The following is a 20,015-nucleotide window of genomic DNA, read 5'->3' as shown; positions in this document are numbered from 1 at the left end:
TGAATATGCTATCTAGGTTGGTCATAACTTTCCTTCCAAGGAGTAAGCATCTTTTAATTTCATGGCTGCAATCACCATCTGCAGTGATTTTGGAGCCCCAAAAAATAAAGTCTGACAGTGTTTCCACTGTTTCCCCATCTATTTCCCATGAAGTGATGGGACCAGATGCCATGATCTTAGTTTTCTGAATGTTGAGCTTTAAGCCAACTTTTTCACTCTCCTCTTTCACTTTCATCAAGAGGCTTTTTAGTTCCTCTTCACTTTCTGCCATAAGGGTGGTGTCATCTGCATATCTGAGGTTATCGATATTTTTCCCAGCAATCTTGATACCAGCTTGTGCTTTATAGGAGCTGAAATGATAGCCATTTATCATCTGCTGCTACTGATTAGTCACACAGTTTTGTCAGACTCTGTGACCCCATGGACTGTAGCTCACCAGGCTCCTCTGTCCATGGAATTCTCCAGGCAAGAATGCTGGAGGGGTTGCCACTGCCTTCTCCAGGGGATCATCCCAACCCAGGGATTGAACCCGCGTCCGCTGTGTCTCCTACATTGCAGGCGGATTCTTTACCTGGTGAGCCATCGGGGACGCCTTATCATCTGGAAGTATTATTTCATTACTTTCTGTTCTCTTTGGTTGTGAAGGAGAATTTCATTGTCACTCTCATCACACTTTGAGTTAACCTGACTTTTCTCTTGACCTGTAGTTACCATACTTGAAGAGAAGTAGCTCAGCAGTTGAAGATGTGTTGGACCTACTTTTGGAAAAGATGTCTCCCAGTCAGAGATTGTTGTTGTTGCTTTTCTTTTCCAGTAGCCCAATTGTTTTTGAGTCTTTGCAACCCCATGGACCACAGGACACCAGGCCTCCCTGTCTCTCAACAACTCCCGAAGGTTGCCTAAGTTCATGTCCATTGCATCCATGATGCCATCCAGCCATCTCATCCTCTAAAGCCCTCTACTCCTTCTGCCCTCAATCTTTCCCATCATCAGGGACTTTTCCAATGAGTTGTCTGTTTGCATCAGATAACCAAAATACTGGAGCTTCAACTTTAGCATCAGTCCTTCCAACAAGTCTTCAGGGTTGATTTCCCTTAAGATTGATGGGTTTGATCTCCTTGCTCTCCAGGGAAATTCCAGGAGTCTTCTCTATCACCACAGTTTGAAGGCATCAATTCTTTGGCGATCTGCCTTCTTTATGGTCCAGCTGTCACACCCGTATGTGACCACTGGAAAGACTATAGCCTTGACTATAAGGACCTTTGTTGGCAGAGTAACGTCAGAGGTAGAAAGACAGTATTCAGTTGCAGTTCTGCCATTAATATTGTCTTGTGATCCTGGCAGGTCTTCACCTACTTGGTTCTCGCATTTAAGGATAGAAGTAGGGATCTATATCTGCTTCCGGCTGTTTAATATTTCCATAGGGATAACGTGAAAGACTCTGTAGGGAAGGAAAATATTCGTAACAAAGATTTTACTTTTTACAGCAAAAGAAAACAAGCCAAGAGAAACATGTGTTCATTATATTAAAGAGCTGTGTGAACATGGGCGTCTTATCATGCTAAATGAGACATACACAATTACAGCTTACTCTCTTGCAATTACATCTTTTAAATGTAATGAGTCATAATTGATGTACTTCCTGCAACAGTCCTGCACATTGTTCATCGGTGTCCAAGGGCTTTCTGATCTTGATTTTTATAGATTCATTCCTGTTTGAAGATGTGTGTGTTCTTCTCTCTCCAGTAGTTCCAGGGAAGGGCATGGGAATCCCTCTACAAGCTCTCCTTGTGGTCATGAAAAAATCATATTTTCAAATTTAGTTCAATTTGATTTTTTAATTGGAGTATAGTTGATTTGCAGTGTTGTGTTAGTTTTAGGTGTACTGCAGATTGACTCAGTTATATACACACACGTGGGCCTCCCTGGTGGCACCACGATAAGAATCTTCCTGTCAATGCAGGATACTTGGGTTAGATCCCTGGGTCGGGAAGATCCTCTGGAGGAGGTAATGGTAACCCACTCCAGTATCTTTCTTAGAGAATTCCATGGATAGAGGAGCCTGGCGGGCTACAGTCCATGGGGTTGCCAAAGAGTCAGACTGGACTGAGTAACTGAGCATGCACACACACACATATCCTTTTTCAGATTCTTTTCCCTTATAGCTTATTACAAAATATTGAATATAGTTCTCTGTGCTGTACAATTGGTGCAACCACTATCTAGAAAAGTATGAGGATCCTTAGGAAACTAGAGAGTGACCATGTGCCCCACTGCTGGGCATATATCTGGAGAAAACCATAATTTGAAAATATACATGCACCCCAGTGCTCACTGAAGCACGGTTCACAATAGCCAAGGCATGGAAGCAACCTAGACGTCCACTGACAGATGAATGGGTGAAAAGAATGTGGTCCATACACACAATAGAGTACTACTTAGCCATAAAAAAGAATGAAATAATGCCATTAGCAGCAATGTGGATGAACCTAAAGATGATCATACTAAGTGAAGTAAACCAGACAGAGAAAGATAAGTATATGATACTGCTTATGTGTGGAATCTTTAAAATGATACAAATGAACTACTATACGAAACACAGACATAGAAAACAAACTTACGGTTACCAAAGTGGGTGACGGGGGAGAGAGAAATTAGGAGTTTGGGATTAACAGATAACGCACTCCTATATATATTAATAACATAGATAACCAACAAGGACAGAAGTCATATTTTAAAGGTGAATTTCATGTTATTCCTTAGTATTGGCCTACAGAGGCTCATGTGTCAAGGAAAGAGAAACGAAATTCACAACTGAACTTAGCAATTTTGACTGATAGTGAAACAGAGTACATACACATACTCGCCCTGCATTGGAAGCACTCTGAGGCCACTTAAAGGGTTTGTGAACCATGGACATTCCTCATTGAGGCCCAGGACCAAGAAGCACCCCTCTGCCGTATTCCTGAGATCCTGCCCCTGCTGGTCCTGTGACTCCCGATTCGTGAGCTTATTTCGTGCAATGCGTGGGCTGGGACACCTGAGCTGTGTTACGCACCCCAGCATGGCAGTGTCTTCCCCTGTGGCCTAGAGGGTGGAGATGGGAGAGGCTGATAGGCCCTGTATGATGGCCTCTTTCATGGAGTCATAATAGCTCACGATGGAGCCTTTTTTCATGCCAGGAATCTGAGTCAGGTGCTTTACACCCAGTATTCTCTTTAATCCTCACAGTAACTCTTGGAGGCAGGCACCATTACGATCCCCAGTTTCAAAAAGTAGGTGAGGAAACAGGTTTAGAGAGCTTAGGTGTCACAGCTATTACATGGGAGAGGTGGGTTCATGGGGAGTGTACTTGGGCACTCCCCTGTGTCTCGCCCTGGCAGCCTGCCTTCTGTGGAGAAGGCTATGAAGTTTGGAAATCTGCCCATGGTGTCCAGAATGTCTTGACTGGCCTGGTTTCATTCAACCTTAACCTGGACCCAGAGACCTGCACTGAGGTCCCGCTTGAACTTTTTATCTCATGTGGACTGTCTGAGATTTTCACTGTAAAATTAGACAGTAATGAGGATCACTGGGGGAACCAACTGAAATGATACATGAAAGCAAGTTGTGACTGCAGAGTTAAGGTTAGTGTGACACATGGTGACTCTGCTGAGTTAGCATAGAAAACTACGACAAGGCAGACCCCGTAACCCTAGAATTCCTCAACTTGCATCTAGAATTCCTCGATGTGTGTCTAGAATTCCTCAACGTGTGTCTAGACTTCCTGAATCTTGGTCTGGCCTTCTCCACCTCCCTAACTGAATCTTGGTCTGGCCTTCTCCACCTCCTAACTCAGGGATTGTAGAATTTGAACGTGTGTTTGAAGTATGTATTTAGTTTCTCCTGTACTGCAGAGTGAATCAGCTATATGTGTACATTGTTGTTCAGCTGCTAAGTCATGTCCAACTCTTTGTGACCCCATGGACTAGCACACCAGGCTCTCCTCCACCTCCCAGAGTTTGTGCAAAGTCATGTCCATTGAGTTGGCGATGCCATCCAACCATCTCATGATCTGTTACCTGCTTCTCCTTTTGAGATATATGTGTGTGTGTGTGTGTGTGTGTGTGTGTACATATAGCCCCTCTAACTCAACATTGTAAAGCAACTATACTCCAATAGAAAAAATTTTAAAAAAAGAATTTCATAAGAGTAGAACATTTCTTTAAATATGTGAAGTCTCTGAATAAAAGCTATTTATTAATATGTATTTAACATGTTAGAGATTCATAGGTTAGAGGTTCAACCCATATAAATTGAGCCACCGTGTAAATGTTAATAGGACAAAGTTCTGTTTCAACGGGTTTACAGGAGAAAAGATGTTGAATCTGTTTCACCGCTGCAAATGCATACATACTTACTAAATCAGACACACGTACACATGTACCTGCACACGTGCACATGTAAACGACACTTCAGGACGTAAGCGTCATGCAGGAAGGGCGTTTACTTACTGACTCCCTGTCTAGAACAATGTCTGGCTCATAGTAGGTACTCAATAAACAATCGTTGTTTAAATAACTAAGTAATATTTAGAGATGCTTTTGTTTCTGCTCACTTTAATCACGTGGTCCTGAAGGGAATCATCCGTCCTGAACTGTCCGTGGTTTGTTTGTTGCCCTAGCGCATGTCTTAATTCTGTGCCCTTTCCTTCTCAAATATACTAGTTTGTATGGTGGTTCGCTCAGTCACCCCACTTACAATGCATCTGCTATTATTGCACCAGCTCAGAGTGGTGCCTTAGGCTCTGTTGCCCCAAACCTGAGTGCACCCACTTACTAGCTGTGGATTTAGGGGTGAGTTAATGAACCTCTCTAACTTCAGTTATTTCATCTGTAGATAATGACAGTACAGTAAGTCCCCTGCATACAAACAAGTTCCATTCTGAGAGAGCGTTCATAAGCCCAGTTTGTTCTCTCCAAGAAAGTTAGGCTAGGCACCCAACTAATACAATCGACTATACAGTACTGTACTGCCACAGCTTTATAAATGCTTTTTGCACAAATAATACATAAAAAAACAAACACAAAAAATAAATCATTTTTAATCTTACAGTACAGTACCTTGAAAAGTACCATTGTAACAGCCTGATACCTGGCATCCAGAGGCTGGCATCGAGAGAACAGGCAAGAAGAGTCACTGACTGGAGGAGGTGGGAGATGGTAGAGCTGAAGGATCGTCAGCAACAGGAGACGGAGGGCGAGCTGCAGTTTCACTCATGCCTGACGTTAATGGCACAGCTTCTGGTTCCTTGCTGGGACCATACGTACGTTCACATCTTTGGAAGTTCACAACTTGACAGTTTGTATGTAGACTTACTGTAGCTTCCTGATTGGGTTGTTGAGACAGAGTTTATCCACTTAAGAAAACTTGCTCCCTGAGAGACCTTGAGATGTGGTTGGCCTTTGTATGAGAGCAGACGCCCTGTTTCCTTCTCTGGAGCCTCAGTGTTACGCCATAGAGGTCTCTCTGTCCAGTGGTTCTGTAGCCAGTTGTCAGATTGCCTAGACATTCCTGTCTCCAGGTGCTGGTGTTATGTGTAGGTTTCTCTCTAAATTGTGTGTATTTCAATGTCCAATGTTGCCTATCCTTAAAAAACCATCATGCTGCTTTTGTAAGCTAATTTGCAAGGAAAGAGAAAATTCTTTATTTTATCCCAGGTTCCTGTCTTGAAACCCAACGCCCAGGGTCAGGGGTCAGGTGAGCCCTTCTCTGCATCAGCAGCCTGTCTTCCCTACCCTCCTCCTGACACCCCCTGAGCTTTTGGGTCTACAGTGTCATCAAGGTCCCTAGACAAGTCTGCTCACACACGGGCAGGGGAAACATGTTTTTTCAGCGTATTTTCAAGTCCCTTTCTAAAGGAATACTATTTGTACAAATACAAATAGTATTCCTTTAGAAATCTGGATGGGAAAGAGTTTTAAAACAAAGTGCTACTCAGAGTCATTACTGCAATTTTAAAACCACCCACCGACCCTCTCTCAGCTTCCCAGGTGGTGCTAATGGTAAAGAACCTGTCTGCCAATGCAGGAGATATAAAGAGATGTGAGTTCGATCCCTGGGTTGGGAAGATCCCTTGGAGGAGTGCATGGCAACCCACTCCAGTATTTTTGCCTGGAGAATTCCACAGATGGAGAGGAGCCTGGCGGGCTACAGTTCATGTGGTCACAAAGGGGTGGACACAACTGAAATGACTTAGCGTGCACACGACCCTCTCTATCACCAGCATCCTCAGGCAGAATCGCATATTGGCTGAGTGTACATTTTCTCTAAGAAAACACTAAAATGGTGAGGAGGAGGAACGATGAGAAATCCCAGCCCAGCCCCCTCTTTCCTATCTGACTGGAGTTTCCATTGTGCTGGATGGGGAAGGATACCGTTGGTACCAGCTGTTCTCACTTGGGAGAATGAGCATCCTTCTTTGAGACTTCTCTGGTGAACTATCTGGAAGGCAGGGAGGATGCTGCCTCTAGCTTGAGCTTATGTTTTTCAGGGAATTAGAAAACACATACGCCTGCACGCAAGCTCCAGCCCCAGTCCCTCTGCGCCCTGTGGCCCCGGCTGAGTTTCTGCAGAGCTCTGTGTCACTATCTGACAGATGGCTGTTTATTGGCTAGGCTGGACTCAGTGTCCTTCCCTCCTCAGGGTACAGTCTCCTGAGATGGAAACCATGTATCTTTGTGTCTGTCTACCTCTGTGGAGCTTGGTGTGTTCAGAGATAAAACTTAGGATGTCTACATTGTTTTATATTTTCAGTTGTTTCATATCTATCATCCATGTTGCTTTTCCTGGAAGTCTTTATTGTGTTTTATCTTATTCTTAACCTCTCTCAAGAGTGCTACTGGTTTTGCCGAAAGGACTGGTTGATTGGATAGTTAATGTATGTATTGAATGACCTCACTCACTCCCCAGCGATTTTGTTTGTTTGCTGTTTTTTTTTCATTTGATCTTGCTGTTTTCACTTCTGAGTTTTGAAGTCCCTGACACCAGGGGAGTTGTTGCTAATTCTAAATCTGTGGACGAAAGTGCATCACTGGCAGGACTCCAGTCTTCCATTTCCCCCCTCAGTGTGTTAGTAGGTTGGACTGCTATTTTGATGAAACATAATATATGAAGAAGGTGGAGCGGTAAGACTCTACATAAGGATCCTTAAGATGCAAACGTCTTGATGTTCCTTGAAACCCTGGCGGTCTTTGCAATGAAAGGCAAATGGTATGACACTTGGTTGTGCAAAGAGCTGATAAAAATCCGAAGCCAGAGAGGAGGCAAAGTAGATGAACGTGCTATATGATTCTAGATGGTTTGGAAAATAGTGTAATTTACCAAATAGGGAAGTCTCTTAGTTTAGCCCAAGGCTCCAGTGTACCCATAGGTCCCCACCATGCAAATCACTGGTGATTGAATATGAGCAACCACTTGATTGAAAAATGAAATCAGGGAGCAATTACTGGCAATTGTGGATTCCTTTCCTACCCTTTGATCTACTTATTTTAAGCAAGTGGTCAGTTTATTTAGAAGGCGGGCTCTTCAAGGATTAAAAACCAAACAGAAAATAAAACCCGGGCACAAGGTGGTTGGGTGGGTGGGGTAGGCTTCCTGAATAGCCTCGTAGAGCTTAACAATGACAGTGGGCAAACGGCAAAACCCAAAAGCAGCATCAATCATTTACTAACACATGGGCTGAAAGACAAATGCCAGGATTTAACATCTAACCCACGGGGGTTAAAATAAAAATTGCTTTCAGCTGTTGGCCTGCACGGACAGTTTTGAATCTAGGTTACAGAATCTTATCACCTCTCCCCCAGCCCAGAGCTTCCTCCCTCTGTGCTCCGGTCTAGCAGGCTCTGCAAAGGGTCTGTTCTGTAAACAGTCACCAGAACTTACTAAGTCCCTGAATTCTGAAATTCCCCCTACACAATCCCTGCACACTGGAAAGTCTTTACCATCAGAATGATTTTTTCAGACCTGATCCTTTCTTGGTCAACCCCCTTCTATCACTGAAATGGAAAATGAAGAGAAAGGAAAAGAGAAAAGATGAGGGTCCAGAGTCACAAGGAGATGAAACTCAGTAAAATTAAAGATGTGGAGGGACTTGGCTGGTGGTCCAGTGGCTAAGACCCTGTGTTCCCAATGCAGGGGGCCCAGGTTCAATCCTGGTTGGGGAACTAGATCCCGCATGCGGCAACTGAGGAACCTATATACCATGACTAAGACCTGGCACAGTCCGGTAAATAAATGTTAAAAAAAAAAAATGCCCAGCATAGAATAAGGGCTTTGGGATCTGCTTCATAGCCATACAGTGTAAGTGGGCCAGGCAGAATGAATGCAGAGCACGTTCTGTGATGACTTAGTGCTGCGATTCACATGAAACATAACCTGAAGACTTGTCTAAATAGGAATACTCAGTGTGGCCAGGGCTCACACTCAGCGTTTTGCCATCAGGGATCCTGTTTCCTACCTGGCTGTGTTAGAAACTCCCTGGATCAGTTTACTTGGTGTTGGGAGGCATGTATTTCATCCCAGGGCATTGCATCTGCAGAAATACTTTGTCCAGTGTCACTTATTTCCTGGGGCAGAGCTGCTGCCTTGGTGGGCTCTGTGTACTCAGTCTCTTCAGTCGTGTCCGACTCTTGGAGACTCTGGACTTCAGCCCGCCAGGCTTCTCTGTCCATGGGATTCTCCAGGCAAGAAAAATGGAGTGGGTAGCCATTCCCTCTCCAGGGGCTCTTCCCACGTCAGGGATCGAATCCGTGTCTCCTGCATCGGCAGGTGGATTCTTTACTGCTGAGCCACCAGGGAAGCCAAGTGGGCTGTGGGGTGGTCGTCTCCAGGCTGTCTGCATGGTGCGGGCTGTGTCTTCCACCTCGACTGCATTTTGCTCACAGAGTATTTTGCCGAATTGATATGATACAAGCCTCACATTGTTCCTCTGTTGGCTGTCCTAGACCCTGAGTGTGCTGATAGCAAGAACTGAACATCCTTGGGACCCATCCCCCTGTCCCCTCCCAGCTGTAGCTTCAAAAAGGAGAATGTGACCCATTACCAGGGCATTCTAAGTAATCTACTTCCTTGGCAGGAAGTAATCAAGGCTTTCAAGTACATAATTGGTTTCGGTTTTTTGAAAACTAGTTAGTGGTAAACAATTGAATATAAAATTCAAAACCATGAATAACTCTAAGTGAGAAATGAGAAATAGGATTATAGAAAAGTACAGTGTGTGTGTATTTGTTTATCTATTTACCATTTCTTTACTGTCTTCTCTTTCCTCCAACTTCAAGGACAATTCTTATCTTGGAAAGGAAGAGATCAATTTGCTTTTGACAAGATCAGTATATAAAATGTGTACTTTACATAGACTCTATTAGCTGTCTCTTTCATGTCAGTCTCTTGGACAGTTCCTGGACAAAGAGTGACCCCCTTGGACTACAGAGGTAGCCCTCTAGCAGATGTGGCCCAAGCTTGTCCCTTCATTGGAATAGATTTTAAAGAGATTCTAGAGGGTTCTAGAAATACCACAAGGCACAGAATGAGGGGGCTGTATCAGTGGACTATTTATTTTGCCCTGTGGTTCCTGAGTTCACCACCATGGTTTAGCCACTTTAGCAGCCCAGAGAACTTCCCTTGTGACCTGCCTGCCCTGGACTGATTGGGGCAGCAGAAGCGTGGCACCCCCCCGGCCCTGGGTGTGTCTGCTAGCCCCGCACCCCCAGGACCTGTGATCCAAGGGATCCAGTTCCAGGAGCATCTTCCTGGCCACCCTAGCCCTGGTCAGAGCCTGGTTCCTCCCAGGCACCTCCAAGGTTGGGGCCGAAGAACTCTGTCATTTGAAGGAATAGCTTGTTATTGTTTTCAATTTGTGATTTTTCTTGAAATCCAGAGAAATAATAGTCTTTATATATACATACATATGGGCTTCCCATATGGCTCAGTGGTAAAGAATCTGCCTGCCAAGCAGAAGACATGGGTTCAGTCCCTGGGTCAGGAAGATCCCCTGGAGGAGGGAATGACAATGCACTCCAGTATTCTTGCCTGGGCAGTCCTGTGGGCAGAGGAGCCTGGCGGCCTACAGTCTATGCAGTTGCAAAAGTCAGACATGAGTGAGCAACTGAGCCTGCACCCATGGCTAAAAAGAACAGTGAGGAGAAATAGAATAAAAGTTTCCCCTGGCCCCTCCCAACCTCATCTTCATTACAGTCTTAGTTGCGTCTTAAGACTGACTTTTGGAATTGAGCTGTTGACAGGTGGCAGACAGGGTGGCCCTAGTGGTGCATGAGTAGGGAGGGCACTGGTGAGATGTGAATAGGGAGGCAGGGATAGGGGAAGCTGGCAGGTGAGCTGGAGGGCCACTACTTGCCTTGGCTAAAGCTAGTTGTCCCCCTGAACACATTGATATGGGTGAGGGACAGAGGGCCCAGTCTGCTGATTTTCCAGGATAAACCAGACAAGAGAATTTCTACCTGCAAACTCAATTTCCAGATATTAGCTCAATATTTTAGAACATCAGATGAACAAAACAAAATAGCCCTGAAGGCCATGATAGCCCATGGCCTGTCAGTTTGCAACCTCTGGTCCAGACTTTTTCATGTTACATGAAGTTTTGTCTATTGTCTGGGACAGTTAGGGTTACTTGGAATTTGTTGTGTATTCAACTTCAGTCAGTCGGTCAGTCAGTTCAGTCGCTCAGTCGTGTCTTACTCTTTGCAACCCCATGAATCGCAGCACACCAGGCCTCCCTGTCCATCACCAACTCCCGGAATTCACTCAAACTCATGTCCATCGAGTCAGCGATGTCATCCAGCCATCTCATCCTCTGTCACCCCCTTCTCCTCTTGCCTCCAATCCATCCCAGCATCAGAGTCTTTTCCAATGAGTCAACTCTTTGCATGAGGTGGCCAAAGGACTGGAGTTTCACTTTAGCATCATTCCTTCCAAAGAACACCCAGGGCTGATCTCCTTTAGAATGGACTGGTTGGATCTCTTTGCAGTCCAAGGGACTCTCAAGAGTCTTCTCCAACACCACAGTTCAAAAACATCAATTCTTCAGCTCTCAGCTTTCTTCACAGTCCAACTCTCACATCCATACATGACCACTGGAAAAACCATAGCCTTGACTAGACGGACCTTTGTTGGCAAAGTAATGTCTCTGCTTTTGAATATGCTATCTAGGTTGGTCATAACTTTTCTTCCAAGGAATAAGCGTCTTTTAATTTCATGGCTACAGTCACCATCTGCAGTGATTTTGGAACCCCAAAAATATAGTCTGACACTGTTTCCACTGTTTTCCCATCTATTTCCCATGAAGTGATGGGACCAGATGCCATGATCTTAGTTTTCTGAATGTTGAGCTTTAAGCCAACTTTTTCACTCTCCTCTTTCACTTTCATCAAGAGGCTTTTTAGTTTCTCTTCACTTTCTGCCATAAGGGTGGTGTCATCTGCATATCTGAGGTTATTGATATTTCTCCTGGCAATCTTGATTCCAGCTTGTGCTTCTTCCAGCCCAGCGTTTCTCATGGTGTACTCTGCATATAAGTTAAATAAGCAGGGTGACAATACACAGCCTTGACATACTCCTTTTCCTATTTGGAACCAGTCTGTTGTTCCATGTTCAGTTCTAACTGTTGCTTCCTGACCTACATATAGATTTCTCAAGAGGCAGGTCAGGTGGTCTGGTATTCCCATCTCTTTCAGAATTTTCCACAGTTTATTGTGATCCACACAGTCAAAGGCTTTGGCGTAGTCAATAAAGCAGAAATAGATGTTTTTCTGGAACTCTCTTGCTTTTCCCATGATTCAGCGGATGTTGGCAATTTGATCTCTGGTTCCTCTGCCTTTTCTAAAACCAGCTTGAACATCTGGAAGTTTATGGTTCATGTATTGCTGGAGAAGCCTGGCTTGGAGAATTTTGAGCATTACTTTACTAGCATGTGAGATGAGTGCAATTGTGCGGTAGTTTGAGCATTCTTTGGCATTGCCTTTCTTTGGGATCGGAATGAAAACTGACCTTTTCCAGTCCTGTGGCCACTGCTGAGTTTTCCAAATTTGCTGGCATATTGCGTGCAGCACTTTCACAGCATCATCTTTCAGGATTTGAAATAGTTCAACTGGAATTCCATCACCAGTTGGTAGCTAGTGGTAGCTTTGTTCGTAGTGATGCTTTCTGAGGCTCACTTGACTTCACATTCCAGGATGTCTGGCTCTAGGTGAGTGATCATACCATCGTGATTATCTGGGTTGTGAAGATCTTTTTTGTACAGTTCTTCTGTGTATTCTTGCCACCACTTCTTAATATCTTCTGCTTCTGTTAGGTCCATACCATTTCTGTCCTTTATCGAGCCCATCTTTGCATGAAATGTTCCCTTGATATCTCTAATTTTCTTGAAGAGATCTCTAATCTTTCCCATTCTGTTGTTTTCCTCTATTTCTTTGCATTGATTCAACGTAATAATAATCAAAATGAGTGCCATTCTCAGAGTGAGATCATGTTACAAAGAGAGAAATAAGTCAGCACACATGGTGACATACTCTTACCATTGATGAAAATGGGAAGTTGTTATGGAATTTGTGTGTGAGACATTTTCATGTTTTACCCTTTGAATAAGGACCCTGTGCATACAAACAGTGCTGGGGTGGCCATCGAGAGGCCAGCACGTCCTTCTTATGCCTCTGACACTTGGTTGACCATTAGACCTTTTTAGTTACAATTTGGCGACATTAAGTGTATTCACGATGTTGTGCCACCATCACACTTCCAGAACTTTTGCATCTTCTCAAGCAGAAACTCTGCATGTCAACCAATGAGTCCTCGCCTCTCTCCTCCCAGCCTTGGGTAACCTCTATTCTGCTTTCTGTCTCCATGAAATCAACTGTTTAATGTAGTCAATATCAGTTGAATCATGCAGTATTTGCTCTTTTGTGTTTGGAGACAGTAAAGATATTACTTTTACAGTGTAGGAGAAGGAAATGGCAACCCACTCCAGTATTCTTGCCTGGAAAATCCCACGGACAGAGGAGCCTAGTCGGCTACAGTCCATGAGGTTGCAAAGAGTTGGACACGACTGAGCAACTTCATTTTCACTTTCATACAACCTTAACAAAATTGAGACAGGTGCAAATAAACCTTTAGTGTAATCAGATATAAACCAGTGGGCCGTGCATTCCACTGGGAAATAAAAGAGAAAAGTTAAAGGTTAAAGAAGACAGAAAAGTTGGAAGTAGGAAAGTGATTGTTGTTCAGTTGCTAAGTTGTGTCCAGCTCTTTGCAACCCAACCCCATGGACTGCTGCACGCCAGGCTTCTCTGTACTCAGCTATCTCCCTGAGTTTGCTCAAATTCATGTCCATTGAGTGGGTGATGCTGTCTAACCATCTCATCCTTACATACTTATTGGTGAATTTTCTAGGTCAAGTAATGTCTTTGTTTATCTTTTTGAGGAACTTGCAGACTATTTTCCAAAATGGCTGCACAACTCATATTCTCACTGTCGTATAAGGGTTCTGATTTCTCCACACCCACAAAAACATTTGTTATTTTCTGTCTTTTTGATTATAGCCATCTTGGTGGGTGTGAGACCCATAGATTAATTAGAAGTGAGTTGTTAGGTCTCCAAGTTTAGAGATTTTTTTTATTTTCCATATTTTACTGATTTCCATTTTGACTCCATTGTGATCAAAGAATATATTCTATATTATTTCAGTTCTTTTAAATTTATTTTTTTTGACATTTGCTTTTATGTCCCAGGAAATGTTCTGTCTTGGTATATCCTCTGTGGATTCTTGGGAAGAAAGTGTATCTATCTGCTTCTGTTGGTTGGTCTTCTGTAGCAGTGGTCTAAAATCTTTTTGGCACTAGGGACCAATTTCCTGGAAGACAATTTTTCCACGGGCTGAGGACGGGGGGATGGTTTTGGGGTGATTCAATGCACATTTATTATGCATTTTATTTCTAGTGTTATTACATCAGCTCCACCTCAGATCATCAGGCATTAGATCCCAGAGGTTGGGGACTTCTGTTCTATAGGATTAGATCCTGTTGGCTGTTGATCTAGCAATTATTGAGAGAGGAAGTATATTAATTGTCCTTTCAATTCCATCAGTTTTTGTCTCGTATGTTTTATAGTTCTGTTGTTTGGTGCATATGCATTTGGACTTGCCATGTTTTCTTGGTGGATTGACCCATTTTATAATTATCCAATGTCCCTCCCTGTCTCTGGGAAATTTCTTTGCTCTGAAGCTTACTTTATTGGATATTAGCCAATCCCATTTTCTTTTGATCTTTTGATTAATATTTTTATGACGTATTCCCTGGTGGCTTATACTGTAAAGAATCTGCCTGCCATGCAGGGGACCTGGTTTAGTCCCTGGGTCGGGAAGAGCCCCTGGAGAAGAAGATGGCAACCCACTCCAGCATTCTCGCTTGGAGAATCCCATGGACAGAAGAGCCTGGTGGGCTACAGCCCATACAGCAAAGAGCTGTATACAACTAACCCTGAATGACTGACTATACGACTAACACGTAATGATGTAACTCTTTTCATTCTTTAATTTTCAACCTGCCTACCCCACTGCATATGGAGTAAAAGTTTTTTAAAGACAACATATGGTTAGGTCATGCTTTTTATTATATTCTGCTCACAGCTATCTTTTAATTGATGCATTTAGATAACCTACATTTTTTGGTAACTATTGGTGTGTCTGTGCTGTTTGAGATTTTAAAAATCTGCCACTTTTTTTTTTCCTCTCTGTTTACTCTCTGCTCTTTATCTCTCTGTTTTCTTTTTCTGTCTTCCTGTGGGTTACTTGAACACTTTTTGTAACTCCATTTCCATCTATTGATAGTGTTTTTGAGCTTTGTATAGCTTTTTTTTTTTTTTAGTGATTCCTCCAAGTATTATATCATATATTGATATATATACATATATATATATATTTACAAAGTGTAGATACATATAGCTAATAACAGCTTACTCTTGTTATCACTTACCCCTGTGAGTGTAGAAACCTTTCTCCCGAATTTTTTTTTTTTTTTTTTTTTACTTTCCCCACTTATAGTCGTCTTAAACATTTTCTCTATATACATTGAGAACCACATCAGACAGTGTTGTAATTTTGGCTTCAGTGGCCAAGCTGAATTTAGAAAATTCAAGGGGAGAAAGAAAACGTATTGAATTTGCTTGCATTTTCACTCTTTCCCTCTGTTTTCTTAATCCTTGATGTTCCAAAATTCCATCGCTTTCCATTTTGAGGATTTCCTTTAGCCATTATTTTAGGGCAGGTCTGCTGGCAACACATTTTTCTTAGTTTTTCTTCAAATGAGAATGTTTTGATTTCTTTTTCATTACCAAAGGGTGGTCTCACTGGATATAGAATTGTGGGTTGGCATTTATTTTTTTAACACTGTGCCTTAACAATTTTCGAAGAGAAATCTGCTCAAATTCTGTTTTCTCACCCATAGGTAAGGTGTCCTTTCACTATTTTTTAATGCTTGTGCCTTAACAATTTTCAAAGAGAAATCTGCTCAAATTCTGTTTTCTCACCCATAGGTAAGGTGTCCTTTCACTATCTACTATCAAGATTTTTTTTCTTCTGTATTTTCAGAAGTTTGAGTATACTTTCTCTGGAAGTGGGTTTCTTTGGGTTTCTCCTGTATGGGTCTCACTCATCTTCTTGATTCTGTAGGTTTATATTTTATGCCCTGGGTTCCCTGGTGGCTGCCCGCAATGTTGGAGACCTGGGTTGGATCCCTTGGTTGGGAAGATCCCCTGGAGGAGGGCATGGCAACCCACTCCAATATTCTTGCCTGGAAAATCCCCATGGACAGAGGAGCCTAGTGGGCTACAGTCCATGGGGTCACAAAGAGTCAGACACAACTGGGCGACTAAGCACACGTATTTTGGGCCAAATTTTGGAAGGTTTTAGCCATTATTTCTTGAGTAGTTTTCCACTTCCACCCTTTTCCTTTTCTCTTTCTGAAACTCTAATGACATGAATGTTGGGTCTTTTGCTACAGATTTTCAGGTCTCTCACGTTAAAAAAAAAAAAAGAAGTCTGTTTCTCACTGTCATTCAGATTGGTTAATTTCTCTCATTTGATCTTCTAGTTTATTAATTCTTTTCTGTTTACTAATTCATACTTCCAGTTTATTAATAATCTGCTTTTGAGCCAATACAATTTAATTTTTAAAGACTTCAATTGTTATATTCTTCAATTCTAAAATCTCCATAGGGTTTTTCTTTGTATCATGTATTTCCCTACTCAAGTTTAAAATTTCTTTTCTCAGGCTTCCCATTTTTTAAATTTGTTTCCGGTGTGATTGTCATTACTCATGCAACATTTTTATCATGGCAGTATTAATGTTTCTGTCAGATGAATCTAACATCTCTGCCATTATGATGGTATCTTTTTAAAAATTATTATTATTCAGCTTGCCATCTTCTTGGTTCCTGGTATGATGAATGACTTCCTGTTGGAACACAGGCATTTGGGGTATTATGAGACCAAAGGTCTTATTTATACCTTCTGTTTTAGGTGGCTTCTTATGGCACCACTCTGGTGGGGGTATGATGGGGAAGGGCTACCTTATCATTACTGCCAGGTAGGCGTAGATTTTCAAGTTCCCCACTTCGTTTCCATTGCCCACTGAGGGTCTGCTCATCACTGCTGCATGGCCATGGGAGTCCCTGGTCCTCACTAGGTCTACACTGATACTATTTATTTTTAGAGTTAAATTCTCTTATTTGCTCTTTGTCCATTAGAATTATCATGCAGTAATAGCAGCTTGTTGATGTGTCTGATCAAAATGGTATTTTCTCACTGTTTCTGTTACATGTTGCAATTTTATTTTAAGAAATGTATATTTGATTGCTATGTGAATTAAGATACCTACATAGGGATACTTTTGTGACCCTATGGCCCACCAGGCTCCTTTGTCCATGGGATTTCCCAGGCAACAATACTGGAGTGAGTTGCCATTTCCTTCTCCAGGGGATCTTCCCAACCCAGGGATCAAACCTGCGTCTCCTGAGTCTCTTGCATTGGCAGGCAGATTCTTTACCACTGTGCCACCTGGGAAGTCCCCATAATTCCTGTATAACCCAAATTTTGTCCCTGTGTTTTCCTGAACAGGATTCCATCTGTATCACAAGCTTCCCACCATAGTGCCTGAGAGCTGCCTGCTCATCATGGTGGGAATTCTGCTAGGGGGGATTATCTTTGGAGTGGATGAGAAGTCCCCCCCGGCCATGAAGACTGATGTGTTTTTCTTGTACCTCCTCCCGCCCATCGTGCTGGACGCGGGCTATTTCATGCCCACCCGCCCGTTCTTTGAGAACATTGGCACCATCTTCTGGTACGCTGTGGTCGGCACACTCTGGAATTCCATTGGCATTGGGGTGTCGCTGTTCGGGATCTGCCAGATCGAAGCCTTTGGCCTGAGTGACATCACTTTGCTCCAGAATCTCCTCTTCGGCAGCTTAATCTCGGCTGTGGACCCTGTGGCCGTGCTTGCCGTCTTTGAGAACATCCACGTCAACGAGCAGCTCTACATCCTGGTCTTTGGAGAGTCCCTGCTGAACGATGCCGTGACAGTGGTGAGTAACAAGCTCCTGCAGTGTTGCTCCACCAGGCAGGGGCCCCACCTACTGGTCCTGTGCACAGAGTGGGCATCTGAATGGTCCCCAGCCCTAGTGCTGGGAAGGGCCCCTTGCTTGGTTCCAGACTCTGTTCTCACTGTCTTAAAATTCTCAATACCTTTATTATTTGTTATTTATTCATGGACTTCCCGGGTGGCTCAGTGGTAAAGAATTTGCCTGCCAATGCAGGAGGCACAGGTTTGATCCCTGGGTCAGGAAGATCCCCTGGAGAAGGGAATGGCAACCCACTTCAGGACTCTTGCCTGGAGAATCCCATGAACAGAGGATCCTGGTGGGCTACAGTCCATGGGGTCTCAAAGAGTTGGACACGACTGAGTGACTAAACAACAATAGCAACAACAACGATTTATTCGTGATTATATAAAGGCACCTCATCTTCATTTGCCTGGATCACACCAGCTGTGTGGCTCATCCTGTTTGCACAGCTTTGCTGCTGCCAGAGGAGCTTCACCGTGACTATGAGCTGTGTATCCTGGGGGTTTCTCACTGGCAGTTTCAACAACAATGGTCTTTGATCATAATTCAAAGGACTCAAGAGTGGGTAGCCATTCTCTTCTCTAGGGGATCTTCCTGACCCAAGGGCTGAACCTGGGCCTCCTGCATCACAGGAAGATTCTTTACCATCTGAGTCACCAGAGAAGCCTGTGACATGTGTTGTACAAGTGAAATGGTCAAGCCCTCTGAGTGCTGCTCTCCATCTGTGGATGCTGTGTTTTTTATTTCCTGATTTGAAGCAAAGTTTTTGTTACCCAACTCACTTCCTATTCCTACTCAGCCAGCAGACTTTGGGTCCTCATTTTTCCGTAGGTGGGTATTAATTCAGAAAATGCAAATTGTTTTTAATTCTCACTAATTGATACATAATTAGAGTCAGAGGCTCTTATGAGCTTAATGTGAGCAGAATTGACCTGCTTCCCGAGCTCAGGCAAGAAGCCTCTCTCCTCACCCACACAGCTGCACAGAGCTCCTCCACCAGTCAGGGACGCTCAGGTGACCTTGGGTATGTTAACCAGTCAGTGAATGTTGGTGATGCTGTTTTATGTTAGCCAGGGTTCTGTAGCAGAGATGGTGATAGGATCAGAGTCAGTAATCTTTTGTGAATCTATATCTTGTGTCCAGAGTTTTTATAGCAGCCTATGAAATAGGTATTCTTCCCATTTTGCAGATAGGAAAATTGAGGGAAATATTAAGTAAAGTGTATTTAAGTAAGTTAAGTAGGTTATTTTACCCCCTCTATTAGTTCCTATCATTAAAATGGCATTCTTGATTTGTTTAAAAGTTCACATAGATTACAAGGAAAGAAAATCAGTTCCCTTCAGTTTTATTGTGTATGTGTAACTTAAGAGTACCTGGAAAGAGTCCCTCCATCTGAGTTGGAGAGAGGGTCCTTTAAATAATATCTTTTCTAGTATGTTTGAGCTTCCCAGGTGGTAGAGTGGCCAGTAGTCTGCCAGCAATGCAGGAAACACAGGTTCGATCCCTGGGTCAGCAAGATCCTCTGAAGAAGGAAATGACAACCTACTCCAGTGTTCTTGCCTGGGAAATCCCATGGACAGAGAGGAACCTGGTGGGCTACAGTCCATGGGGTCGCAAAGAGCTGGACACGACTGAGCGTGTGTGCGCGCACACACACACACGCACACAATATTTAGTATCCTGTGTGTAGGTCACGGGGCATCGGCTCTTTAAAGATAGGTTACTGTGATCAGCTTCAGAAGCAAACTGAGACTATCTTTTTAATAATTCAGTTAAAGTTTACAATAATATGACATCCAAATAACAGTTAAGATAGAAACCAACATTGTTCTCTGTTAACCTGTATTCACACCCTTGACCTGAATAAAATATCACCTTTAAGGCTATTCATTAACTCTGTGTGGATATTATTATGTAAAAATAATTTTCTGTTAAGGAAACCCCATTTTTAGAATGTTGTTCAGTTGTTAAGTCATGTCTGACTCTTTTGACCCAGTGACCGCAGCATACCAGGCTTCCCCGTGTCTCACTGTCTCCCAGAGTTTGCTCAAATTCATGTCCATTGAGTTGGTGATGCTGTCTAACCATCTCATCATTTTTAGAATAGCTGAGAGCTATTTTGAGACAGTGAAGTCACCTCATTCAAGTAACAAAATCCACTTCATTTATTCCATTATTCATTAATAGTGGTTAGTCATTCACTCACCAGTATTAAATTTTAAGTGGGAAACTGCCCTAATGATGAAGATGCTTTATGCTGCTGCTAAGTCGCTTCAGTCATGTCCGACTCTGTGTGACCTCAGAGATGGCAGCTCACCAGGCTCCCCCGTCCCTGGGATTTTCCAGGCAAG

General features: G+C 43.2%; 1 protein-coding gene across 2 annotated transcripts in view; it reads left to right on the top strand.

Moving 5' to 3' along the window:
• SLC9A2 (solute carrier family 9 member A2) overlaps positions 1–20,015 on the top strand; it is a 91,103-nt gene that overhangs the window by 11,157 nt on the left and 59,931 nt on the right. Inside the window, exons 2-3 of one of the 2 annotated variants that reach the window (XM_070379868.1) lie at positions 5,095–5,305; positions 17,162–17,625. In XM_070379868.1, coding sequence (XP_070235969.1) covers positions 17,218–17,625 — 408 coding nt within the window. In that variant the 5' untranslated portion in view covers positions 5,095–5,305; positions 17,162–17,217. The remainder of the gene's footprint in view (positions 1–5,094; positions 5,306–17,161; positions 17,626–20,015) is intronic. The other variant, XM_070379867.1, reaches the window with a different exon arrangement.

The sequence above is a fragment of the Bos mutus genome, chromosome 11 (assembly GCF_027580195.1).
Source record: "Bos mutus isolate GX-2022 chromosome 11, NWIPB_WYAK_1.1, whole genome shotgun sequence".
NCBI classification, from domain to species: domain Eukaryota; kingdom Metazoa; phylum Chordata; class Mammalia; order Artiodactyla; family Bovidae; genus Bos; species Bos mutus.
The sequence above is the reverse complement of the archived record's forward strand: the minus strand, read 5'-3'. Positions and strand labels throughout refer to the sequence as shown.